This window comes from Phyllostomus hastatus, unplaced genomic scaffold (assembly GCF_019186645.2).
Source record: "Phyllostomus hastatus isolate PE091 unplaced genomic scaffold, TTU_PhHast_1.1 phas_contig_152, whole genome shotgun sequence".
NCBI classification, from domain to species: domain Eukaryota; kingdom Metazoa; phylum Chordata; class Mammalia; order Chiroptera; family Phyllostomidae; genus Phyllostomus; species Phyllostomus hastatus.
The window spans coordinates 16,347,669-16,374,118 of NW_025333622.1; the positions used below are offsets into that span (position 1 = coordinate 16,347,669).

General features: G+C 47.3%; 1 protein-coding gene across 1 annotated transcript in view; it reads left to right on the forward strand.

Moving 5' to 3' along the window:
• CACNA1C (calcium voltage-gated channel subunit alpha1 C) overlaps positions 1–26,450 on the forward strand; it is a 627,765-nt gene that overhangs the window by 509,234 nt on the left and 92,081 nt on the right. Inside the window, exons 19-30 of the mRNA XM_045830427.1 lie at positions 3,768–3,900; positions 7,173–7,302; positions 8,493–8,552; positions 8,681–8,740; positions 13,030–13,136; positions 15,180–15,267; positions 15,808–15,915; positions 17,238–17,290; positions 17,591–17,737; positions 19,123–19,324; positions 20,894–21,052; positions 21,664–21,774. Of these exons, the coding sequence (XP_045686383.1) occupies positions 3,768–3,900; positions 7,173–7,302; positions 8,493–8,552; positions 8,681–8,740; positions 13,030–13,136; positions 15,180–15,267; positions 15,808–15,915; positions 17,238–17,290; positions 17,591–17,737; positions 19,123–19,324; positions 20,894–21,052; positions 21,664–21,774 (1,358 nt within the window). The remainder of the gene's footprint in view (positions 1–3,767; positions 3,901–7,172; positions 7,303–8,492; positions 8,553–8,680; positions 8,741–13,029; positions 13,137–15,179; positions 15,268–15,807; positions 15,916–17,237; positions 17,291–17,590; positions 17,738–19,122; positions 19,325–20,893; positions 21,053–21,663; positions 21,775–26,450) is intronic.

The window sequence follows — 26,450 nt, forward strand, 5'->3', positions numbered from 1 at the left end:
CCTTCCTGCTTCTGCAAAGCAGGTCCATGCTCCCTTAGTACAGTGCAGCAGACACCCAAGGGACTCCACCAAGGTCATTTGACTTGTGGTCTCTGTTCTTGTCACCATCTCCTTCTTGCCTCCTTCTCCTCTGATCTGCTGTTGTCCTCCACTTACTTCCTCTTCTGCTTCCACAGCTTCCTGTGCTCCTTGGGAGGCAGCTCTAGGGAGCATTGCCCTGCCTCACTTTCCACCAGACTTCCAGAGAGAAAAAGGACAGTGCCAGAGAGCCCTCACGCTCCTCTCCTGCTCACTCCTGTCTCCCTTTGCCATCGGCCCTCTCTGCAGGCTGCTGTGTTGACTTGTCCAGGTTGCACCCAAAGTCAGGTGTGGAGCCGCCGGGCAAGGGCTGAACTACAGCCTGTACTTCGCTGGCCGAGGCCTCTGTCCTCTGCCTTCATGTGAACGCCCAAAGGAGGGGCCTGTGTCTAATTGGCAGAGTGGCTATCCAGGCCAGCGGTTGTCAGTCAGTCCTTCCCTCTTGGTTTACTCTCCAAAGCTCCCCAGTTGGTTTTAGCCTACCAGCTTGGCATACACTAAAGTTTAGAAATATCTACCTGCCCAGGAAGATAGACATTGTGCCACGATTGTGCTTTTATTTAATTGATTAATTAATTTGAGTAGACCTACACATGTTCTTGAGAGTCATTAAGACTTAAAATTAACAAGCACAGTGGAGAAGAAATGTGAATGATGCCAGAGAATGTATAGTATAGGACCAGATGTTGTGGGGAGCACTTGAACTGCTGCAGAGGGTTTGAGGAGAAGAGCAGTGAGGTGGGGGGAGGGGGTCATCAGGGAGGCTTCATGGGCAAGGGTGGTTTTGCCTGGCTTTGACTTTAGAGAGTTGGAGAGGGAAGATGTTATTTCAGGACCATATCACTGTTATAAACCCAGAGCTAGAAGAACCCTTGGAGACATTCATTCACTTAGTAACTACTTAGGAAGCACCTACTGTGTGCCAGGCACTGTGGCAGGCTGACATTTCGGTGGGGAGGTAGACAAGGAGCAAAAAAGTAAACCAACCAGAAAGGTAACATCAGGTACCAAAACCGAGGACTGTGTTTGAGTCACTGGGCTGCTTCTTTGGCTGTGAAGTCCCTAAAGCCTTGTTTGAGGATGCAACATTTGGGCCGAAAGCTGAGTGAGTCATATGGAAATCTGAACCAGACACATGGGAACTGAAAGAAGGCGCTTACTTGGTGGAGGTCCTGGCAAGTGCAGAACCTCTGCGTAAAATGCACTTGTCTGTGGAGGAATCCAAAGAGGCTCATGTGCCTGGAGCAGAGAGGTCAAAAGGGCCAGGGCCAGGTTGAGTGACCAGGGCTGGGTCAGAGCAGGTGCGCAGGGCAGACTAGTGCAGGGCAGGGCAGGCCCAATTCCTCATGAGGACCTCAGGAAAGCATGAAGCTAGTAAGTATGTTTTCTGTAAACACAAATGATTAAGGCATGAACAGGAAAGGGTTGGGTCATTCAGAGCAAAACTGAAAAGCATACAAACAGCTTGAAAGAAATTTAAGATCCTTAGTTAAATTTCACTTGTCAATATTGATTTTTAGGTCTAGTTGATTTAGTTCAAACTCTAGTTTTGCTTATTTTGCTTTTAGTCAAAGATTTTACCTTTCTTTTACATGCCCAGGTTTGTTACAAACGTTTCAACCCTTGGCCAGTACACAGTTTTTCATCTTGTACCCCTCTTCTGCTGGAAATATTGATTGCATTGCTGGTCAGCTCTAATTACTGTAGGGAAAGAATCTGATTTATTCAATCTATATTCTGCTGGTCCTCCAAAAAACCCTTGGGTTCCAAAACACTTTCTGCTTGATAGAGAACCACGTTCTGTGACAGACATTTTTTCTTGTGGCTTCTTTTTAACCAGAGGAGAGTGTGCAGAGCATGGCTGGTCCAGAGATGAACTTCCCAAACTATCTTTCCAACCAGCTTAGTCTCCCCCTGACCTCTTCTTGTGCAAATTCCCCTTTCTTTTAGAGCTAATGTTGGTGTAGAATTTTAATCATAAAGAAATAAGGGCTGCTATGTGCCAGGCATGATTTTGCTCTCCACAGTTTTCAGCACAGAAAGAGGTAGAACAGGCACGTTTAAAATCAGCATCTAAGGCACTGTGTCCTGAGTAACTGGGAAGCCGAAGGCGCTGCTGGAACCCACAGGTTATTACTCCCTGGAGCCCAGATTCTCGGGAAAGCCAGGTGAATGATGCTGTCTGAAATGGGGGTTCTTCCTTGCAGCTCTGCGAGAGGGAGTTGACGGGCAGTTCCATTAGGGAGAGAGCGTGTGAAAGGAGAAAGCCCACAGTGAGTGAATTCATTTCCTGGGGCTGCCATGACAAATTACCACAAACAACAGAAATGTATTCCCTCAAAGCTCTAGAGCCAAGACATCTAAAGGCAAGGTGTTGGTAGGGCCACACTGCTGAAGACTCTAGAAAGGATGCCCTCTTCTCTCTTTCTAGTTTCTGCTGCTTGCCAGCAGTCCTTGGTGTTCCTGGCTTGTAGCTGCTTCACTCCAGTCTCTGCTTCTGTGTTCACATGGCCTCCTCCCTGTGTGTGTGTGTCTCTCCTTAGAAGGACAACAGTCCCTGGATTTAGAGCCCACCTTAGTCTAGTATAACTTCATCATAACTAATTACATCTGCAAAGGCACTATTTCCTAAATTAGGTCACATTCTGAGGCCCTGGGAAGGCATGAATGTTGTGGGCATTGTTCAACCTAGTACAGCGAGTGTTCAGAAAATAGTGTGATGTGAGTGGAAATTCTGTCAGAGAGTAACAGCAGGCAAAGATCACACTGAGAAAGATGCTAAGCACTAATTTACAGGTAAGAGTCTCTCCCATGGGGACAGATAGTAAAAAGAACAGGTAACATGCTATATGAACCATTTTAAGGTACATATGAACTATTATCCCATCTTGTAGGTGGCAAAACTGAGGCACAGAGGGACTAAATAAAACTCCTGTAGCCAGGAAGACACAGAGCCAAGATTTAGATCAAGGCATTGGCTGAAGAGTCCATTTCTTAACTCCCATTCCCCTTCCAAACATTTTAAATGCAGTTCATCAAAATAGGGCATGCACTGGTCTCCTTCCATGTGCAGTGAGCTTGCAAACATAGGGAGAAGTCATTTACCTTAGGTCCACATTAAATGTGGCCACTGGCCGGAAGAACAAAGAAGTGTCTAGACATTTGAATGTAGGGCCTGTTGCGGTCAGCATAACTGCCCCATCATAACTTTTTTGTACTTTCAGGTATGCGGAGAGCACAAGGATGGGGTTGTTTGCAAGGGATCCCACAAGTCCACTGAGCCATATCTTTTCTCCTACCTGGCAATGCTCTAGTCTTACCTGGTCTCCTTTTCTAGTGCATTATAGCTAGAATGATCAACTACCCCAAATTGCATGGGACTAAGGGGTTTCTTGGGATGTAGGGATTTCAGTTTAAAAACCAGCACAGTCCTGGGAAAACTGGCATGAGTTAGTCACCTTACTTAAAACCCCCTGTATCATGTGCTGCCAGCACAGTCTTTCTCTAACATGGGTGGATCTCCAGCAGTGCCTGCAGAGAGAGAGCTGAGTGTCTGTCCTGGTTGGTATCCTGTTTTTTGAAATATAATGACATCTTTGATTCCTGTCAGTATGAAGGTATCTGGAGTAGGCAGCACAGTGGTGAAAATAAGTGGGAGTTATTTAGAATGTGCTTTTTTTTTTTTTCAGGAGAAGAGGATGAGGAGGAGCCTGAGATGCCTGTGGGCCCACGCCCACGCCCACTTTCTGAGCTGCACCTCAAGGAAAAGGCAGTGCCCATGCCCGAAGCCAGTGCATTTTTCATCTTTAGCCCCAACAACAGGTGTGTGAGAATAGTGGGGCGGGGGACCTGTGCTCTCTCCACAATCCAAGGCCAGCAGGTGCCAAGCTCTGGGTGGAGCCTGGGACTGCCCCAGCTCCCCACAACATGTGTGAAAAGAGGGGCGTTTTGTCCCTCAGCATGTTAAATATATTATTCTGCTTTAAAGTAAGCTGTCATTTCTACTATCATTTCTTTGTAGGTAATCAGTCCCTTGTGTCTTTTTAGGGAAAACTGTTCTGGATTCTGAATTAGAAGACCTGTATTTATTTTTCTCTTCATTTTTTGAAATGTGTAAACTCTATTTCTATTCTTTTAGTGATTATTCTTGGTAATAGGAAGTCTATTTAATTTAACAAAGTCTAAAGCCAAACAATATCTTTAACTCCATGCAAAATAGGAGCTTAGACTGTTTTAAGTCCTGTCAACCCCTCCTGCCTCACCTATTATTGTTGATTAGTGTTTAGTCTTGACTTTTGTTTTTAACCCAAGTTAGACATTATTATCAGTATTATTATATAGACAGTATATGTTTGGATTTACATACAACTTACCAGTCCATCCTTCTGTAGTCATTTTTTTCTTCCTATGATACATTAATTTTTTTCTCTTTTTAATTACAGTTGACATACAATATTACATTAGTTTCAGGTGTCCTAAAGCACATTCTTGAGAAGTGCCTGAAGTTCCTTTGTGATAACTTCATTTGGTCTCTCTCTGTTTATCTGTAATTGTTTTCATTTCTTGTTCTTGAAACATGTACACAATTTTATATTGACAGGTTTTGTCCCTCAGCATGCTAAATGTGTTACTCCACTTTGAGACTGGCTGTTTTTCCCAACTCCTACTATCATTTCTTTGTAGGAATCTGCCTCTTATCTCTAGCTGCTTTTACCATCTGCCATTGCCTTTGACGTTGTGCAGATTTGCTACCATATGACTAGACATGGACATTTTTTTCCCATTTATCTTGCTGGGGATATGTCATGCTTCCTAAGTCTATGGATTTATATTTTTGTTCAGTTCTTGAGTCACAATGAAAATTAAAATAGAATTACTAATTCTTGAAAAATTACAGCCATAATCTTTTAGTATTGTCCCTCCTCATTCTCTCTATTCTTTCCTTCTGGTACTCTAATTAGACACATGTAAGACCTCATTCTGCCCACTCTCTCTCTTAATGTGTCTTGCATATCTTTCATCTCCTTAGCTCTCTTTTGGTATGCTGGGCAATTTCTTCAGATATATCTTCCAATTTCTTAATTCTCTCTTCAACTTTGTCTATGTTAAATCAGTTTTTATATCTACTATTATATTTTCCATTTCAGGCAGTTCCATTTCTTGCTTGATTTTCAGGATTCATCTGTCTATATCTAACAACTACCTATTATCATCTTTGTGATCAAGTCCTTTATTTCATTAAATATTTCAAATACAGTTGCCCTATATTCCATATCTGATATATTTAATGTTCACAGTGTTTGGTGGAGAGGAGGAGTCTAAATCACTTATTTGTTGTGGTTTTTTTCTGATTTGCCATCTTAGTGGCTTATGTTCTTAGATGTTTAATGATCTTTGACTGTGGCTCAGGAGTGCATATTAATTGGTGAGATTCCTATGAGCCCAAATTATTGTGGGGAAGCTTTCTCCCAAATGCTCCTGGCTTGAAAGGAAGTTTCCTGATAGCAGTGCTGCTGCTGGCAGCTCTGCCCTTCCTGGCTACCTACCACACAGGCCCCAGGTCGAAGGATTTCTTTGTTTGTTTGCCTATTTGAAGAGATGGTCATTGTAGACATCTCCTAACTCTCATGAAACCAGAATTGTCACCCTGAAGGGTGTGGCTCAGTTGGTTGGAACATCATCCCATAACTGAAAGGTTGTGGGTTCAATTCTCTGTCAGGGTACATGTGTCAGTTGCAGGTTTGGCCCCAGGTCTGGGTGTGTGTGATCTGTAGCAGGGGTGCATACAGGAGCAACCAAATGATTCTCTCTCGCATGGATGATTCTTCCTCTCCCTTCCACTCACTGTAAAAGCAATGAAAAATATCCTCAGGTATAAAAAAAGGATTTAAAAATCCTTAAAAAAAAACAGGATTGTCTCAAAGAGCTTGCCTTCTCAAGGATTTGGGGCTTCTTCAGCAGTAGGGTCTTTCAGAGCATTTAGTCAGCCACAGCATCAGGAGCAGAGGTCTGAGGCCAGGTGTTTTCAAGCCCTCAGTCTTGCACTCTACAGGTTGTGTTTCTGGGCGAGCTCTTGGATTTCATTCTTTTTATTTATAAAATGAAAGCAATGGTATCACCCATACCGCCTTTCTAAATTGTCAAGATGAGATAGCACATGAGCACCCTTGGCATTCAGGGGTATAGCATTTATGGTACTATCAGGTGAGTGCCCAGAGGTCCATGTATGTAGTGCTTTGTAATTGTGCTTAGGTATGGAATTGAATCGTACACCCTGAAACTATTACACAGAGGAAATCGCCTCAACGGAATGTAAGTTCAGTCATTCTCTTGCAGTCCACATCTCTGGGTGGCTCTGTTGTTCTCTGTACATAAAAATATGAAATAGATCTCAAAGTGGGTCTTTTAATGACAGGGAAAAGAAGTCCCCCAACAAAAGCCAGTTAATGTCACAGCGGTATTTGAAAGGTCTCAGATGTAATCCCCTAAAATGTCAAAAGTTTACTGTCAATGAAAAGGTTTTATTTTTTTTCACAATTAAAAGGTTTTTATTTTTATTTTTTAAATGATTTTATTGTTGTTCAAGTACAGTTATCTGCATTTACTCTCCACCACTCCCTCCCACCCCAGCCATCTCCACTTCCCTCCCTTGATTCCACCCGGCCTTGGTTTTGTCCATGTGTCCTTTATCGTTGTTCCAGAAAACCCTTCCTCCTTATCCCTACCCCCTCCCCTCTGGTTACTGTCAGTTCTTTATTTCAATGTCTCTGGCTACATTTTGCTTGCTTGTTTGTTTTGTTGATTAGGTTCCACTGAAAGGTGAGATCATATGGTATTTGTCTTTCACCACCTGGTTTATTAGTGAAAGGGCTTTAGAACAGCAAAGTCCTGTACAGATGGGCCTCGTGGTGGGGGCAGGGCTGTGGCTGTTGTTCCCCAGCAGCAGTTAAGACTTCAGACTGAAGAACCCACTCCTCAAACTGACAAGCACCTTCTGGAGGCTGAAAGGAGGACTTGAGGCTTCTGAGACCTAGGGAGCTGCTTTCCTTGCCTTCCTGACATGCTTCTCTTCTTCTCTCCTCCGCCTCACGCAGGTTTCGCCTACAGTGCCACCGTATCGTCAATGACTCAATCTTCACCAACCTGATCCTCTTCTTCATTCTGCTCAGCAGCATTTCTCTGGCTGCTGAGGACCCTGTCCAGCACACCTCCTTCCGGAACCACGTATGCATTCCCTTTGTTCTCTGTACCCCTCCTCCTGGGAACATGACCGTCCCCACGGCTTCTGTTGCTGACTTCATTGTGCAGTCAGAAGCCCAGCTCCAAAACTCAGTCAAATGCACAATAAAGGTTTCTTTACAAGAGTAAGGCTTTGGTAGAAACCATCCAAGGACCACAAGCAAGTAAGAGAACATGTACCCAAATACTTCAGGCTGGCCTGATTGGCAAAGGTCAGGACTTTCATTGCCCTGTGGATGTTCCCCAGGAAGCTCTGGTTTCCTGTACAGTTAGTAAAAGAATAACCACTGACTTCCTGACTTGCTCCCTCCATACTCCTAATCATTAGGGAGACAGGGAGCATTGGCAAACAGGTGCCAGTGTTAAGGCTGATCTTATAGAAAAGAGCTTCGGAGACCCTCTGTGGAGTAGAAAACTAAACTTGGAGACCCACCCAAGGCTCCGGTGAACAACATTAAAGGTTAGAATAAGAACTGCTCTATCTTCAGAGCCTCAAAACAAATCCCAGCCAGGTGGGCGTGAAGAGAGGGACCTACCAATCTAAAGCCATAGCCGTGTAAACCACTTGGCGGTCCTGCTTGGTCCAGAGCTTTTTTACTGAGAGGGGTATTGGCCCTAGGTCCAATCTACTGAGATACAACAAAACACAAAAGCACGCAGCCTGCCCCCAGCCTGGGGGCGCACTCTCATGTGCCCCAAAAGATACAACCCCGATGTAGATTTCCACCAATACGAAAAACTGGCTGAGTCATACAAGTGTTAGTTAAGCACTTGGCATGTTCCTGCAAAACCAAACAAACAAACCCCACTCTCTGTCCTTTTGACAAGTGTTTATCTCAGTGGTCTGATTTGGGTTTGATTAATGAGAAAAGCCTCAAACCAGATGCGGTGCTGACTCAGGACCAGCCAAGGCCTGCCCTGGAAGCCCCCCTCACACATCTGGGGACTGTGTGCAGACCTAAGCTACCTGAGGTCAGCCCTCTCTGGGGCCCAGTGGTGCGTGCACCACTCGTCTCCTAATGCATTTCTACTTGTCTCCATGTGAGAAGGCTCAGGTGGCATGTATTGCAGTTTTGAAATGTGATACCTTTTCTGGTAAACACCCACTGACCTCTCCTCCCATCCTGCTTCCTCCCTTTCCCTCTCCATCCCCACTCTGTTTCTTTGTTTTGCAGATTCTGTTTTATTTTGATATTGTTTTTACTACCATTTTCACCATTGAAATTGCTCTGAAGGTAAAGTCCTGACCTCCCCACTCCTCCTGCACACAAGCTGTCTGCCGCTGCCTGTCCCTAACACACATGCTCGAGTTGATGCCCGGTTCCCTCTCAGAGCCACTAATCCAATTGTGCTTATTTTTCAGATCCTAGGCAATGCAGACTATGTCTTCACTAGTATCTTTACATTAGAAATTATTCTTAAGGTAATGCAATCTGAGAAATGCATTCTTTCTCTATCTCCATCCTGTCTGTCTGTCTCTTTTTTTCTCTTGTTTCTTTTACTGTCTCTCTTTAACTTTCAAGCCTGAAGTCAGTAGAATTAGGGCCCCTGACTTGGCACTAGCACTCTGCTCAGGCTCAGAAGCCAGAAGAAACCCAGCCCACCCCCACACCTGCCTCCTCCTGGCCTGGTGTTTGGCTGCCGGTGTTAACACTGGTGCGGTCCTGTCACTGGGTCTGGCCCTGTGCCGGTGAGCAGTGCCCCACACACCCCATCTCCGGGCAGTTGGTGATGGACCCTGTTTGGAACCCTCCTTCGCTCCTTCTACCCAGGAGATACCACACAAACTGCACAGGTGGAAGAGCTTAGGGGCCATGGCAGAGTCACTCTGGCTACCCCCTTTGATGCCCTTTGTCAGCACCTTCCTCAGTCCTTGCAGCAGACATTGGGCCTACCACAAAATTTGGGCCCAGTCTCCCCACCGAGAGCTTTTGATAGACAACTCTACATTACTTCTATACCCTCGGTTACCTGCCTAAAAGCTTTGTTGCAATACCTTGCTCTGAGAATCAAGGAGGGTAGTAATACTGGAGACCTAAAAAGAGGGGGTAAGAACCAAGTTCTGGACGAATCTGGAGCGCTCAGGCTCGGGGCCCAGACTTGAGGGCTGACTGCCAGCAGCCCTGGGGGCAGGCAGCCTTGTCTGCAGAAATGCTGCTGCACCTCCATCCCGAGTGGGCAGAACCCACCTAGAGCAGCACTGGGGTGAGGTGGGGTTTTTTCTTATTATTTATATCAATACACAATTAATAGGTTACTTTTATTTTATTATGATTACTAACTTTTTCCAGTATACTTCTGAGCCTCTAACCAATGCATCTCCACGCCAGCTCATCTGTGATATAGCACATGGGTTCTGAGACCTGGGAAAAGTGCATTTCCACATTTGTCCTGCTCTCAGAGTGAGGTCCTGGGCTTTACCCTAACCCCAGCACAGACCCAACAGAAGGGTCAAGGGCTCTGAAGCACGTGCTGCAGCTTCGTGTCTTCTTCCTGGGACACTCTCCTAGGCTGCTGCTCCCAAGGAGTCCAGGTTCCCTTTTTGCCCCTTCAGGTGGCTGATGCAAACCAGTGCCCACACCTGACCATTCTTTTCCTGCTGGAACGCCCAAGTCATGACTGAGTCTTTCATGTGCATGGCAGTTCTGTCATTTCCAGTTACAATTTGAGTGGAGCAGTTGTGTGTATGTGTTTGTGTGTGAGTGTGGTGCTTGTGTTTCTTTTGTCCAGACCCCCAGCCTCTGTCCCTGGTTCCAGCTAATAAGACTGTTTCTTAGTTTTTCTCTCTGCTCAGCCAAGTAGATCTGGGTAGGTCCTGGTCCCTGGGGTGGGGAGAGGGGACCAAGAGCGGCCTGACTGTATTAGGAGGCAATGATGGAGAGCCCCCTTTCTGGGAAGAACTGAATCTTTTCAGACTCGGGGAGGTACATGAACACCCCAAATTCTTTCCTGTAACAAGCAAAGCTCTGAAGCTCAATTCCTAGCACCCCTACAGAGCTTCCCAGTGGATTTCAATGGTGCTGTTTGCTGTAAATTCTGCCATACAAGCAGAAGTGAAAGGTCTCTTCACAAGCATTGTCCTGGCAGACCCTTCCCTTCCCTTGCCCCCTCACCCTCTTCTACTCTCTTATTCTCATTGTGCTTCTCTAAACATAAACACCAACCCCAGTACACTCCCTGCACCTCCTTCCCACCGGGTCCCTCTGCCTGGCCTGAAGGCTGAGTGTCCTGGCCTGACACAGACAAGGGTGGTCATCCAAGAGGAACACCTAGTATCAGGAGCAAATGAAAGATCTGGGGATGTTGGGCTTTTGAGAGAAAAGGCTTATAGGACCACAATAGTTGGACTGTCTGTCACCTAGAGAAGGAGGGAGCTGGAACCAGGACCAGTGAGCAGAAATTACAAAAGATGAAACACATTCAATAACTGCAATTGCCGCCTATGGAAGTGGTGGTCGGTCACCCATGGCCACTTTTCCAACTCAGAGTCAGGGATCCTATGTCCCACTCCCTTTCTCTCCTCAGGCTGAAAACATCCCAGCAGTGAGTGGGCTTTTCCTAGGCAGTGGCCCAGAGCTGTTAGGAAACAGGCACTTGGGGTGGGTGGGGGCAGTGCAGCAGGGGCGGCCAGCAAAACAAGGTAAAGGACAGACTTTGCACTGGGGGCCCGAACCTGGCCTTTTTTGGTGCCCTGAGTGCCAGAGGTAGTTTTCAAGCAAATGCTCCATTTTTTAGCATCCACTTGCCTTTTGTCTTCAGCCACTCTTCCTCCGGTCCTGCTGGGCATGTGCCCCTATGCACACAGTCACACTTACACTACTTCCCCTGACAAAACAGGAACCCAAAGCAAAGGACAGAAGTTGGCACTCTGAGCCCCAGCCACCCACCTACCAAGGAATGCTTTCTCCCCAATGCAGAAGGCTCTGTCGGAGCTCAGTAGTGTCCTCACACTATTTACACCAGGAGCAAGGTGGGGGCAGAGCCAGTACCCTCTCTAGGATGAAGAGTGAGATGGCTAGTGAAGGTCTCGGGCTTCGGCAGGCGCAGAGCACTTTGGTTAATATGAGCCGTGGGAGCCACCCAAATCTGCTCTCTGGCTTCCCCAGTCTTCATGGAGAGGCAGGACAGCAAGCCCCTCCAGATGGCAGACCTGCAGGAGAGCTCTCCATTCCCCTGCAACCTTTTATATAATCTGTTCATTTCTAGAAACTGTTGCAGGACACAGGTGCCTGAGTCCCCTGTAACCCCCTGTGGCAAGAGATAAATGGAAAGAATTAGGTTGCAAGAGCTATTTTTGCCAATTTCCCCTGTGTTTGCTTTTGAATTGCTCTGCAGACATGCTGCCCTGAGCATGCTCTGATTCAAAGAGATGAGATGGACCCTGGTGCCCATGGAGCCACTCTCAGCCTCTCAGTTATCAGCTTCAAATGTTTCTCCTTAGCTGGCGCTTTGTGGCCCATGACCTTTCATAGTCCTTAACCCGAAAAGCCACTGCCTTTAGTTCAAGTCAGCAAAATTGGAAAGGCTATTTGTTGAACGCCTAGAGTGGCTTTATATGGAGCTCTGAGGGAGGTAATAATAGCCAAGACCTGGAGTAATACTCATCATTCCACATGTTCCCTTTTGGTTTTCCAAGGGTTCTCATGTGGTTTCTGGTGTGTGGTATGTGCTTCAGAAAGTCAGGGAATCTTATAGATGAGGAAACAACTTCCCCTGTGCAGAAGGAATCCAGAATTTATATCTAAGCCATCTGGCCCCAACACTTACATAGCACTTACTATCAGCAGGATTTTGTGCTAAGTGATTGGCATGTAATAACTGAAGCCTACAACCCTATAGGGGAGATATTATCAGTTCCCCCCATTCCAAAACAAAGAATAGTTCAGTAACTTGCCCACACCATACAAATAAAACAATAGGTCTGGGATTCAGACTCAGGGGCCTGGCTCCAGGGCCTGTGCTCTTTAACACTGTACCACACAGCCCCTGTGAACACACAGCTCTTGTCTTTCAAGAGCATGCAGTCTAGAAGCAAGGCAGTAGAACTGAGTTTAGGATACTTGCACGGATCAGAAGTACGTTTGAGGCTAGGACGTTGAGAGGTGCCGATGGCCAGAGTTACTGGTAGAACTCACTGGGCAGCAGAAGATCACCTGCCCCAATTTGCCTGAGACTGAGCAGCTGCCTGGGACCCCAGACTTTCAGAACTGACCTGGGTAAATCCTAGGAAACCGGGATAGTTGTGACCCTACCAGACATGCCCACCTTCCCCAGATGACTAGTGTCCTGAGCTGGCCCTGAGGCAGATGGAATTTGGAGAGGAGGTTGGTCAGGACAGCACAGCATGGGGCCCCTCAGAGCTGGTGTCACAGACATGTGATGAACTGTAGACAGAGAATGAGAAAGGGATGGTGGCCTAGTTTGAGAGGGCCTCAAATACAGGATTGAAGAGTCTGGAGTTGCCTGTAGGTAGAAGGAGCCACTGATAGATCCTGAGCTGGGGATTCTTTGGTGGCTGTGTAAACGGTTGTAGAACCCTTTTCTTGCACTGTATCCTTCTTCCGTCCTGCCTGCACCCCAGCCCTCTGTCACCTCTCTGCTCTTCAGCGGGGCCTGCCATGGGGTGCTGCGGGAGGGAAGAGTGGTGTGAGGGGCTCCCTGGGGCTCAAGCAGGTGCCACTCACATTGGCGTCTCTCCATGCCTCCCTGCAGATGACTGCTTATGGGGCTTTCTTGCACAAGGGCTCCTTCTGCCGGAACTACTTCAACATCTTGGACCTGCTAGTGGTCAGCGTGTCCCTCATCTCCTTTGGCATCCAGTGAGTAGGGCCCCCTCTGCCATGGTGGGGCATGCAGCTAGGAATGGCTGTCAGACAGGACATAAGACTCCAGAGGGCCTTCCTGCCCCCTGCCTGTGGGCCTCTGATGGGGTTGGTGCGGGGCCTCTTACTTGTACATGGCAGCTTTCATTTCTTGTGCCCGTGTTGTGTCCTCAGTGGTGTCACACTTGAGGGATGCCAGTCCAGGAAGAATACAGTGAAATGTCTGGGTCTTTCCATGGCAGGAGGGCCAGGCCCAATTACAATGGGAAGAATGTCACCAGGGCCTTCCTACCCCCTCCACCATGTGCCCAGTGCCCTTGGCTGCCCTCAGCAACATGGGCCTACCATTGCCACCATCTGTCCAGATCTCTGGTCCATCCTCCCTCCCTTCCTCTCACCTCTGTCTGCAGTCAAAGCACCTGGTTGAGAGGGAAGGATTGATCTCAATCTTGGCTACACAGTAGAACCACCTAAGTAGCTTTTAAAAAGACATTTGCCCCAGAGATTTTATTTAATTGGTCTGGGGTACAGCCTGGGCTTTAAGATTTTCAAAAGCTCTACAAGTGATTCCACCGTACACCCAAGGTTGCAAGCTTGCTCAGGTTTAAAAGACTCTGATTACAAGTTTCTCCCAAGCTTTATCAGCTAATAGTGCTAATCCTGCACTTGAACTTTCTAAGTACTTTCACACACACATTCTTCTATGGTCGTCAGAAAAACCTATGAGGTAGGCATGTCAAGTGCAATTATCACCAGTTTATACAGAGCAAAACTGAGCTTCACAACATGATGAGACTTGCCCAAGGTCATACTGATGGCAAAGATGCAACTCCGGGTCTCCCCTCCCAAGGGTGTTTTCATGGTCAGCCTAGACAGTGTGGAGATGGGGATGGATATTAGGAGTCATACTCTCCTCTAATCATCAATAATATGAACCACAACCATCTTCCCCTTAAGCCTACAGGTCTAATCCCAGCACAACCATGAAATCACTATTTAACCTTGAACCAAGAACTCCCCCCTTTAGTTTGTGCTGTTCCCATCTACCTTTAAATCCCTTCCACTGTGATTCAATGCAAACCGACTCTCTCCCTGAGACACCCAGATAGGTAGGAATGTCCTTTGAATCCTTTATAATAAAAGAGCCATAACCAGAGAAATCAGATCTTTCTACCAGCTCCCTCTTGAGCACATCACCCTGACCACCTAAAGAATGAACTTAGCACTTGCTGAGCTGTCATACATTTGTAGGTCCCAAGGTGGGTACAAGGCTCTCCAAAAGCTAAAGAAGATTGTCTTGATCAGATGGTTAGCATTGTGAAGGTTAGGATTCACTTCAGAGTTGCTCACCGAGCTGACAAGGTGAATAAGGCCACCTGGGTTGATGGATAGCCCCTCCCGGCAGAGGGCCTGCTGGGGCCTGGCACCCTAGTGCCTCCTTTCTGCTAGGGACAGCATTGGCCTAAGGCTCCCAGAGGTTCTTTTGTGGCCCTGGCATGCTAGGTGTGTGGGACCTATTGTGTAGAATCATTCCTCCAAGTCCTGACTGAGCTATGAACCAGAGCACTTTACATATAAGTATACTGGGCAACTACCTAGCACATGTGTTGAGAGATAAGCACCAAAATATCTCCTACCCAGTTTCACAGATGAAGAAACAAGGGCTCAGAAAAGTTAGGAAACTGATCCTCAGTGACTTGTTGGTACATGGCAGAGCTGGGTTTGAACTCAGGTCTGCATGTCCAAAGCTATCTCTGTGATGAGTCTCGAGGCCCCTGAGAAGCACGTGATATTACTAGTGACTCCTGCTGAGCCGCTTTTCATATTTACTCACCATAGGAAAGTCCAGGTGTCAGGCAAGCCTCATGTCCCCATGAGGTGGGTGGGAGCTGGGAGGAGAGCAGGGTCCTGGGATGAGAAAGCCCCCTTGACAGTTTTGCCTGGGGTTGGCCTGCCAGGACACCCCTCTCCACATTATCTGCTACTTTACCAAAAACGGAAGAAGCTAAGCTCACTCCCTGCCCTGCTTTTCTTTCCCAGGTCCAGTGCAATCAATGTTGTAAAGATCTTGCGAGTTCTGCGAGTCCTCAGGCCCCTGAGAGCCATCAATAGAGCTAAGGGACTAAAGGTGAGAAGGGCAGGCCTGAGAGGGGAGCCATTAACCCAGCAAGCACCCACCAGTCTGTGGACTGGCAGAAGCTAAGCAGAAGAGGGGTAGACTATAGGCGGAGGGAATGATCAGATCGAGTACCTGCCCTATTGGAGCCTGAACTCTCCTGCCTGCTTGCCCAGTCCCACTCCCAGAACTGTAACAGGCAACCACTCAAAATCTGGACTCCTAAGCAAAACGTTTGCAAAAAGGAGACCCACACTCAAACCCCTGCCCCAATGGTGATGAGGCCCCTCTGTCCCTATACCTACAAAATGGGAAGTTAGGAGGGCTTTCATCCCTGTGGTTACCTAGAGCCCAGTGGGGGCCTTTGCGTTCCACTGGGTTCATCCCCATGTGGCTTTGGAAGGTGCTTTGCCTTTTTGAGTCTGAGGTGCCCACTGTGGTGAAGGGCTACCCATGCTGCCTCCTTGGAAAGGCTTGTGCTCAGACAAAGGAAGTTCAGCTATAGGCATTTCCTGAACCCCCATCCCCTTCCCGCCTGCTCGCCCACTATAGCATGTGGTTCAATGCGTGTTCGTCGCCATCCGGACCATCGGGAACATTGTGATCGTCACCACACTGCTTCAGTTCATGTTCGCCTGCATCGGGGTGCAGCTCTTTAAGGTAAAGTCTTGGCTCCTCCTTCTCTTCCTACCAGGATTCCTGAGAAAGGGACACAGCAGATACAGCAGAAAGAGGGCTGTGCCCTGGTCAGACTTGTGGTGAAAGTCGTCATAGCCCTGCTCTCAGCTTCCCAGACCATAAGAGTGACGGGCTTGGAAGGAGGCATTGCTTCACCTGCCAGAGACCCCTCACCTGCTAGGTGCTGCCTGCCCTTCAGGTCTTGCCCTTCCTTCTAGCAAGGAAGGGAGAGGGACCCCTGTGCTCTGAAACCTCCATGTCAGGCACCTGCGCAAAACCGTCGGTGGTTCCCTTTTATCGACAGCACCAAGTCACCCCCTCCCGCCCCACATTCAGAGCCCCGCCTCTCTCCAGGCTCGCTCTCACTGTCTCCTGACAAGGCTCCTCAGCTCCAGGTTTGCCATCCTTCTTGGCTTCTGCTCTTTTCTGCCTTAATCCTTTTATTTCTGTTACTCTCCCATTGGAAGAATTCTTCCCCCTGCCCTCTCCCATCCACCCAATAAACTTCCACTGATTTCCTCCTACCTGGTTCATCACTCCAAGCCCAGCTCCACTGTTCTTTTCCTCTGGCAGTTCAGTGCTCATGGAGTGGAGGTCCCTTTGTTGAATTCTAGTGGTTCCTGTGGCTCTGACTGCTTTATGTATGTGACTCGGGTCTTCCCCACCTGGATGCTGCTCTCCTTGTGCTTTTTGTCCCCACTTTCTGGCACAAAGGTTCCCAAGCCTAGTACCAGGCCATGGCCTTTTAGGAACCAGGCCTCACAGCAGGAGGTGAGCAGCTGTCAGGTGAGCAAGCAAAGCCTCATCTGTGTTTACAGCTTCTCCCCATCACTCGCATTACCACCTGAGCTCCGCCTCCTGTCAGATCAGCCAGGGCATTAGCTTCTCACAGGAGCACGAACCCTACTGTGAACTGCACATGCGAGGGATCTAGGTTGTGTGCTCCTTATGAGAATCTAATGCCTGGTGAGCTGAGGTAGGGCTGAGGCAGTGATGCCAGCACTGGGGAATGGCTGCAAGTACGGATTATCATGAGCAGAGAAGTGTGATTGCACAGAGACCATAATATATCAGGTGCTTACAGACTCATATCAAAGCCATATCAGTGAGTGGCAAGTGACAATTAAGCTGCATCTGGTGGCAGGCTATAAAGTCATTCCCCCCAGCCCCAGTCCATGGAAAAATTGTCTTCCATGAAATCAGTCCCTGGTGCTAAAAAGGTTAGGGACTGCTGCCCTAGCACATTTTTTATTGATTCATTGATTAATGAACATCTTCAATCCCTTTATTCTTCTGCCTTCCAGGGGAAGCTGTACACCTGTTCAGATAGCTCCAAGCAGACTGAGGCAGAATGCAAGTGAGTGCAGGCTGGTGGGCGGGCAGGGCCAATGGGGTCAACTCAGGGGGTCAGTGACATGAGAGACATCCCGTTCTTTCTCTGATAGCAGTGGCAGCTGGACTTTTACCCAGGGGTAACCTGGTCCCATGGACACAACATGTAACAGGTTCACCCACTGAAGCTCCTCCTAATGGCTAGAACTATAAGGTTTAAGCCTAAGTAGTCCCATCATACCCAGCATGCCAAGAGTCATTGGTGGATCAAGTGTGAAAGGAGATGAGAGACCCCCAGAATTAACTCGTTCTCTTCCTTCCTCAGGGGTAACTACATCACATACAAGGACGGGGAGGTTGACCACCCCATCATCCAGCCCCGCAGCTGGGAGAACAGCAAGTTTGACTTTGACAATGTCCTGGCAGCCATGATGGCTCTTTTCACTGTCTCCACCTTTGAGGGGTGGCCCGAGTGAGTATGCAAATGAAGGCCTATCCACCCTGACATTAGAAGCCACAACATTGTCCTCACACACATTCTTTGAGTTTTGTTCCTGTCCCACACTCCTTCCCAGAGATCCTGCTTACCAGCTTCCTCCCCAGGAGTGTGGGTGTGTAGGCTATCATCACTGATGAAACACAGACTCTTCTTTCTCTAGAAGATGTGAACATTTCAGAAACTCCAACCAAAAATGAGCTTTTTTTAGCACCTCTTCCCAACCTCAGAGTGAGCCCGAATGATAGGGGTCTCTTGTCATCACTCTCATGGCACCCAGGAGTAGGTGTGGAGAGAGCTTCTCCAGTGTGGACCCTTGAATCATCATGGGATTCAAGATTATCACCCCCAGCATGCACTCAATGTGGGTGAAGATGTCTGGTTTACTTGCCTCCTTAGAGAAAGCTGTGCCTATGTTTATGGTGGGAAGTAAGTATGGGATGGAAGCCTAGGTCCAAGTTTCACTGCAAGGTTAGTGTTTTCATGGCTAGACCACCAGCCAGGTGGCCATTACACTGTGTCACTGTACCAGGCAGCCTGTCCATCAGGTGCTCTACATGTCTTTGTACAGACACCTGTTCCCCCCCACTTTTGTATTCCAGTGAAATCATCATCTGAAACTCAGAAAATTGTGCATATTTATAAGTCAACAATAGCACATGGATCTTAGATAAGAGTTGCCAATATTATATGGTAAAATATAGTTGATACCTAGAGAATAACCAAGTACTGTGCCAGGTAAGAACAGAAGGAGTGGAGGCAGTCCCTGTGCATGAGGAGGAACCAGTGTAGTGGGCACAGAGCCAAGGCCCAGATGGGTGCACACACGTACACCATCTAAGTGTAAATCCAAACCATCACAGGTGATCTCAATAAGCCTGGGTCATTGGTTATCTAGTATTTTTATCCAAATGGATATTAGATCTCTGATAGATTTACTCTATGTTCACTGTAACATCCTCTGAGTCTGTCAGTTTGCAAAGCTGTTTCAATATTTACCAATATTTCCAGTGTTTGAAATCAATGTCCATGACTCATGTTACATTAAAATAATTCTTGACAGTTTCAAAACACCTTCATATACATTATGTCAACCACTTTGCCAGGTAGGAAAGTCAGGAGTTACTGTTTCCATTTTACAGATGAAAAATCTGAGACTCAAACAGGTTATGTGATTAGTCCAAGGTCGCAAGGCCATTAAGTGGCACAGCTGGGACTTGAACTCAGACCTTCTGACTCCCAGCCTAGAGCTGTTTCTAGCACCCCTGAGCCCAGGGACCCCTGGGGGCATCAGTGCTGCCTTTCCACAGAGGTGATGCTGCTTCTCCAGTTCCCCTTGTGGGATCTGTCTCCTCTTCCAGGCTGCTGTACCGCTCCATCGACTCCCACACGGAAGACAAGGGCCCCATCTACAACTACCGGGTGGAGATCTCCATCTTCTTCATCATCTACATCATCATCATTGCCTTCTTTATGATGAACATCTTTGTGGGTTTCGTCATCGTCACCTTCCAAGAGCAGGGAGAGCAGGAGTACAAGAACTGTGAGCTGGATAAGAACCAGGTAACCTCCTCAGAAGGAGAGGAACAAGGTGGTGAGAGGGGAGCAGGGCACATGAGGAATGGCAGCAGTTGACAGCCTGAGGCCCGCCCAGAAGAGAGGCTGTAGTCAGGGGACAGATCCACATGCATACTGTGAGCATCTGTCTGCTCAGTGAGAAGAAGGCTCCTAGTCTTCTGGAGGAGCCTGAACAAAAGAAATGCAAGTCCCAGATCTGCCAAGTGCATTCATTCAGCAAACAAATACTTCTTAAATGCCTACTTAAGGAGACTCTATGATAGACTCTGGGGGGCAGGGAAACCTCGTGCTCGATCTAGAAGCTGACGATTAGAAAGTGCCCATATGGGTTGGCCCCATTGGCAAAGAGGAAAGAAACTGGAACAATGAGGGCTTGAGAGTTTTGGAGTGGAGAAGATCACAGCATTAGAAAACCACGATTAAATGGTTTGCCAAGTAAAACCCTGAGGCCTGTGCATGAAGTGGGGGTGGGAAAGAGGCTTAAGTAGGGATGCTTTGGTAATGCCCAGGACCATGGCATAACATGGCATGACATTTTCAAGTGCTCCATGACAGGGGAAGAGCTATTAGCTTGTGAACAAGAGCTGACCGCTTCATTGGTGAGGAATGAATCTGTTAAGAGTGTGCAATAGCATGTAGTCACTGGGGTCAGGTCCCCTGCTATGTTTCTCCGTGAGAAGAGTTTGTGGGGAAGTAAATCCCTGTCTATGAGCAACTTCTGTTCTGCCTATGGGAAGGAGCAGGGCACAGATGCTCAGCTCTACCCTAGTCAGGCCAGCTGGATCCCTCACAGATTCTGATGTCAACATCTTGGATTTAGTTAGACTCATCATTCTGGGTGCTATATGGACTTCGGGTTGGAAGAAAGACAGGAAAGAAGGAAGCCAGTTAGAAAGTATAGATGAGAGATGATAAGATTCTCATCTACTCCCAGGTTAATGATAGTAGAGATGGAAAGGATAGGAGGAAATGGGATGGATCAGGTTTGGAGACTGGACGTGGCAACTAGGGATCAGAGAAGAGGCGGGAGTGACTCCCTGGTTCCTGACTTAGAACTCTGGGCACGGTGCTGAGAAATGAGCTGGTTCTGTGCTGGAATCCCAAGAATCTAGTTAGCCCAAGAACTCATTGCCTATGCATGACCTTTGTCTTCTGATCTGTGGACACTGGTAAATAAGGAAGATTGATTCAGGACAGGAAAGAAAAATTGAGGAGAGAAGTGCCCCAAGGAGAGTCTGTGGCATAGGAAATAAGATGCCAACTTAGTGTTATGAGACATTATGAGTTTAAAAAAAAAAGGAGATCCATACTCCTCAGCTAAGCTTGGTAACAAGATTAACTAGATGAGAGTCTACTTATTAAGGCAGTGAGAGGGGAAAAAAAAGTGCAAATAATACCTGAAGCCTATAAATGAGCTATAGCAGATTATCTCTTTCCCAGAGAACCCTACCCCCAGGTGTATGGTTTCATCAAAATCCCACCCTCTTCTGCCGCCCCGCGCACATCATCCACGTAAATAACCACACTCTCCTATTCCCGCCCCCTTCCTCCCAGCGACAGTGTGTGGAATATGCCCTCAAGGCCCGCCCCCTGCGGAGATACATACCCAAGAACCAGCACCAGTACAAAGTGTGGTACGTGGTCAACTCCACCTACTTTGAGTACCTGATGTTTGTCCTCATCCTGCTCAACACCATCTGCTTGGCCATGCAGGTCAGTCTGGGGCCCTGATGCTGTGATTCCTGCATGGGGAGAGTACCGTGGGAGGAAACGCAGTAGAAAGGGGCTGCACAGACCTCTCTGGTTTGTCGCCTTCCTGGTGGCCAAAGGTTGAAAGACCAGAAGATCTGTCCTCTTATCTCAGGTAGAGAAAGACAGGTGTTCTTTCTCGAGGATGACCTCCTCTCTGGGACCTCAAGACAGAATCTATAGGTCCTTAGGTTAAGAAAATGGAGAGGGTGGAGGAAATGGAGAACAGAGGGTAAGCTCAAAGTGCTCGTTATTGTCAGCAAAGCATGGCGTGTGGAGGTTGATTCAGGGAGGTCAGTCATGCGAGAGCCCCTTTGAGTTCCAGGATTCTCCACAAAGTTGTCATAACCAGGCACAGCCGGGACATAGAATCTGCTGACCTGAGTTTTCAGAGATGGCAGAGAGGGGAAGAACTTTCAAGAGTTCTTGAGTCCACTTGCCTGCCCACAGAGGTGTGGATGGGCTTCCAAGACTTGGAAGATCTTGGAAGTTCAAAGAAGATCTCTGTTGAAATGAAGGGGGTGAGGAGTAGAGATGTCCCTGCCTTGTTTTCACAGTTTTTCCCCTCCTCTCAGCACTATGGTCAGAGCTGCCTGTTTAAAATTGCCATGAACATCCTCAACATGCTCTTCACTGGCCTCTTCACTGTGGAGATGATTCTGAAGCTCATTGCCTTTAAACCCAAGGTAGGCCTCTGAGAAGTGGCATCTGGTATGCAGGTGACAGAGGGATGGAGGGCCAGCATCGAAAGAGGGAGAGTGAGGGGCAGAAATAATCCATAAAGGTCCATATTTTCTCTAATGATAGATAAATGCTCCAACTCCTAAACCTGCCAAGAATGAACCAGGCCAACTTTTTAAAATAGAATCTCAACGCATGGTCTGGACCATGGCTGAGATGTACAGGAAGCTGATTCCTCCCTGAGCTGAGCCTTTCCATCCCAGAGGGAAGCAGATGATGCTCTTTCTTCTCCCATTTCTCATTTTGTCTCTGGCCGCATCACCCAGTACATACTCTAGAAGAAACTGCACCCACAGACTGGCAAACCAAACCTCTCCAGGCCCAGTCCCCCAGATACACTCCAGCCTCTGTTCCCCTCTCTTCCCATTTCATCAGCCACAAAGACCAACCTCATTGTACAAAACTCAGCCGGGGCTGCATTTGCTCAGGGCTCAGTGCCGTAACCCATGTGGGCCTCCTGTTCCCACTCAAAGGCCACATCATTGCTCTCTTGCACCTTCGAGTACAGGCAGGGCAGTTACCTGCAAATATCTGTGCTCTGTTTCTTGTAGGCAGCTCCTCAAAAAAAGTTTGAAAGAGAAGTGTAGAACCCTTGGATGAACAAGGCAGGGTAGGGAAGGCTGGACTTCCTATCACCTTGGATTATCTGTGCCCTCCTCAACCAGCTCCATCGTTATTGTTGTGGATCCTGGAGGAGCAGGCTGGATTGAGCAGCACCTTCCATCTTCCACCCCCGAGAATGGTCAGAATCATTGGCATCTGCTGGCCTGCAATTTACAACAAGGGAAGCTACTTCTAAGGGAGGATGTATAGCAACTCAGCAGCTCCCCTGGCTGCCTCAACACCTATTGGAGAGCGATGAGAAGGGAAGAGTTGGCCATGAGAGAATTGTACCATTACTAACTTGAGAAAATCTCTCTGACTTTCTGGACCCTCTCTTCCTCTCCTTTATTAGTTTCCCCAGATGCAACACAAAGCAAAGAAGGAAAAAAGGAGGAGTCCCTGGCCATAGATTCCATTTTTATTCAAACTTTTACTTATCACAAAACTAAATGGGGTAGGGGGGTGAGTGCACCCTGGCTCTTCGATCCATGTTCATTGACAAGCTATTCATCATCTTCTTTGAATTAATACTCAACTAACATTTCTTGATATCCTACCATGTGCTACACATACCTCATTGCATGTAATTCTCAAAACACCCCTATATACCCCTATAAGATGGGTCTTAGAACCCCCTATTTTATGGAGGAAGGAAGTGAAGTTCAGAGCAATTAAATATAATATTAATTACACCAGTACTAAGTGGCATAACTTGGAACAGAATCTGACATCTCTGCCTTATGTCAATGTACTTCCATACCAACCTGTTAGCATCTTTCTGCTGAGTACTTTTCAGAAAGGGAAATGAGCTTTGAGGTATTTCAAAGATAAGACAGAAAATATTCTTAAAATGCTGATTCTTCCTCTTGCTCAGAGAATGCCTAGGGATTCTGGCTCATGTTCAGAGAATAAGACACTTAAGGAAGGTCATATGGTGGTCAGTGGTGTTTTCCTTCCTCCCCCAGGGCAGCAATGAGAGTCTTTTTTACTACCCTAGTCCCACACCTAGTCTCATTTGGGGGCATAGGTTTTTGTCCTGGCTGATAGAAGACCATGAATGTCCCTGGCCACCTTCTGTGGGGCCCACAGCACCTCTGCTCACCTGCAGCCCAGGACTACCGACAAGTTCACCACCCACAGCAACATGATGAGGTGGGGGCAGGAATGCAGAAACGTTGCCAAGTTGAGCCTCAGTCTCAGATGGCAGCCTCTAGCTAGGGAAACTGGCATCATTTTCATCTAGTTTCATGAGACATATGGTTGAAATGTTTCAAAGCCTTGAGTCATTTCATGGTTGACTCCGGTGTGTTTCTGATGATGCCCAACGCAGTCTGCAGAGCGCTGCAGCGGACCTCCTGAACCATGTCCCATGAGCAGAGCTGCACTCAGCAAACCTTCCCTAGGAAGCAAATGATACTGACCCCTGCCACCTGATAAGGGCCCCCACCTGAAAGCCACTTCACCTAAATAATCCCGCACATCTAGGCACAAGCCATTTTCCCAGTAGCTAACCAATTGCGGTGGTCTAAACCATAAAGTACCTCCTAGTTTCCTCAGTCCCTAGTTATCCATTGTGAAGATATGGGAAAACTAAAAGAGACTTTTCCTAAAGAAGAAAGAGAGCCATCCTGGGGCCATTTGCACTCCACCTGCCAGGGCCAGGGTAAGTTTATGATGTAAAAAGAAAGGAAAGTGGGCCTTTTCTGTGGATACCTTTATAATGAGTTCTGGCAATAGAGGGGGATGGGTCACTGAACTGGCTCACGAGAGAAGGCTGCCCAGTGCTGGGGGAGCAGGGCTCCCTGAAAGCTTATTAAGCAATATTCTTTTTTTTTTTTTAAGATTTTATTTATTTATTTTTAGAGAGGGAGGGGAGGGGGGGAGAGAGAGAGAGAGAGAGAGAGAGAGAGAGAGAGAGAGAGAGAGAGAGAGAAACATCAATGTGTGGTTGCTGGGGGTTATGGCCTGCAACCCAGGAATGTACCCTGGCTGGGAATTGAACCTGGGACACTTTGGTTCCCAGCTCACGCTCAATCCACTGAGCTACGCCAGCCAGGGCAGCAATATTCTTTATTAAGGATTAGACTCCAAGAAAAGCATCCCCAAAAATGTCAGGCAAAAAAACATACCAGAAACTCCTTGTAGCTCTTGTAGAAATGTCTAGCTGGATTTGGTCCAAGAACCAGGGCTTCTGGCAGGGACCTGAAGTACAGAACAGCTTTCCTGTCTCCCCATTGATTGGAATTCCATCTGCACCTTTTAGCACACTGGCATGGTGGTTTCTGTATGATATGGATGGGTAATGGGTTTGCACTTGTAAGCATTAACTGTAAAAGGACAGTTAGGCAGCGAGGGTGTCAAAGAGTGACCTCAGTCACAGCCAGGGAGAAGTTGTTTAAAGTTGCCACTACTTGACTTTTCTTCTCTGTCTTTTTTGTCTGTGTGATTGGTTGGTAAGTCAGTCCATCAGTGGGTCAGTTTGTACTCTTGCTTTCATTCTTTCATTGTCTTCATGGGGCTTAATGTTCCCTAGTTCTTCATTTCTGTCTGTTCTCACCATTCTGTGGAGAATGAATTTACTCAAGTAAACCCCTGCCCCAGATTCAACTGCCCCACTCCTTACAATCACACTGTGTTCCAAACACACAGGAAACTATGGGTTATTACCCAGTTTAGAGCAATTCAGTCCCCCACGGGAACCCCAGGGATCTGAATCTGGTCAAGTCTGGAAAGTGGGAAAGAAGATGTAGTAGGACTGATCTGAATACCTGACAGCAAACCGGAGAAAATCTCTTTCTGGGAGTAGAAGGAGCACCTGGGAGATAAGCAGGTAGCACCCACAGCCTACCTGATTGTGCAAGACTAAGTCAGTGTGAAAAACTTCTGGTTAGAATGGTTTGAAAATAACTAAATAGCTGGACTGTCTTCCTGTTATGAACTGAATTTTATCATAAAAAAAATGGGGAAATATTCTTAAGATGCACTTTACAATAGGCGCTGAAAAATATCCAATCCTAAGAGTAAATCTAACAAAAAAAGCCTCAAATCTCTGCAGAAAATCTATAAAATTTCAGAAAGAGGAATTAAAGAAAACTAACAAATTAAAGAAAACAAACAAACTAACAAATATGTCATGTTCATGAATTGGAAAACTTGGTGTTATAAAGATGGTGTTTATTTTCAAACTGATCCATAGACAATACAGTCCCAATTAAAACTCTAAGTTAAGCCTTACCCAAGGTGAGGATGGCAGGAGAAAAGGGGGCCACCCAACAAGAACTGAATGGCCAGTAGGATGACCCTGGGTGGGTGGTCCCAAAGCTTCAATCCAGCTGGGCAGCTCTGATATCAGGAGAGGCAGGAACCTAGGCCCAGACCAGTGCCGGTCACAGACACTGCTCTCAGCACAAGTGTCAGCACCGGGGTTGTGGTGATGTGACTTCATTGCCTGTGATTTACTATTGATGCAAGGGCAGGGTGGAGGGAGGTGCAGAGGATGGGGCTCTGCCTTCTTTTCTCAATAGAAATCCATCTGCCCAGGGAAGGAGGCACTCACCCAAATAGAAGGTGCCGTGTCCGTGGGTTGTGCAGGGGTGAAGAAGCAGGGACTGCTATTCTCATTCCCCTTGGCTGCTGCTTGCTCACAGGGAATGCGGTTCTCACAGCCTCTCAGTACCTCCCCAAGGGGAAGACCTGGGCAGGGTGGGGGATGGGAGATTTGACCCTGGAAGCTGTCTTCAAGGCCTCAGTCTATCTTTTCGGCTTTCTCCAAGCCTGGCAATAGTCCAGAGATGTGAATGGAACCAAAGTGAAAACCCTCTCTGACTTTCCTGGCCCCCAGCTTTCTTGAGCAAGAGCAACTGACATCTTGGGGCTAACTTTCATGGTGTAGGACAAATTAGGGCCCAAAGGCATTTCAGACCTAAGGGACAAAGTGAGGCTTCTAGACCTGCACTATCTAATGGAACTTTCTGCTGTAATTAAAATGTCCCATATGCACTGTCTATGAAACAGCTAC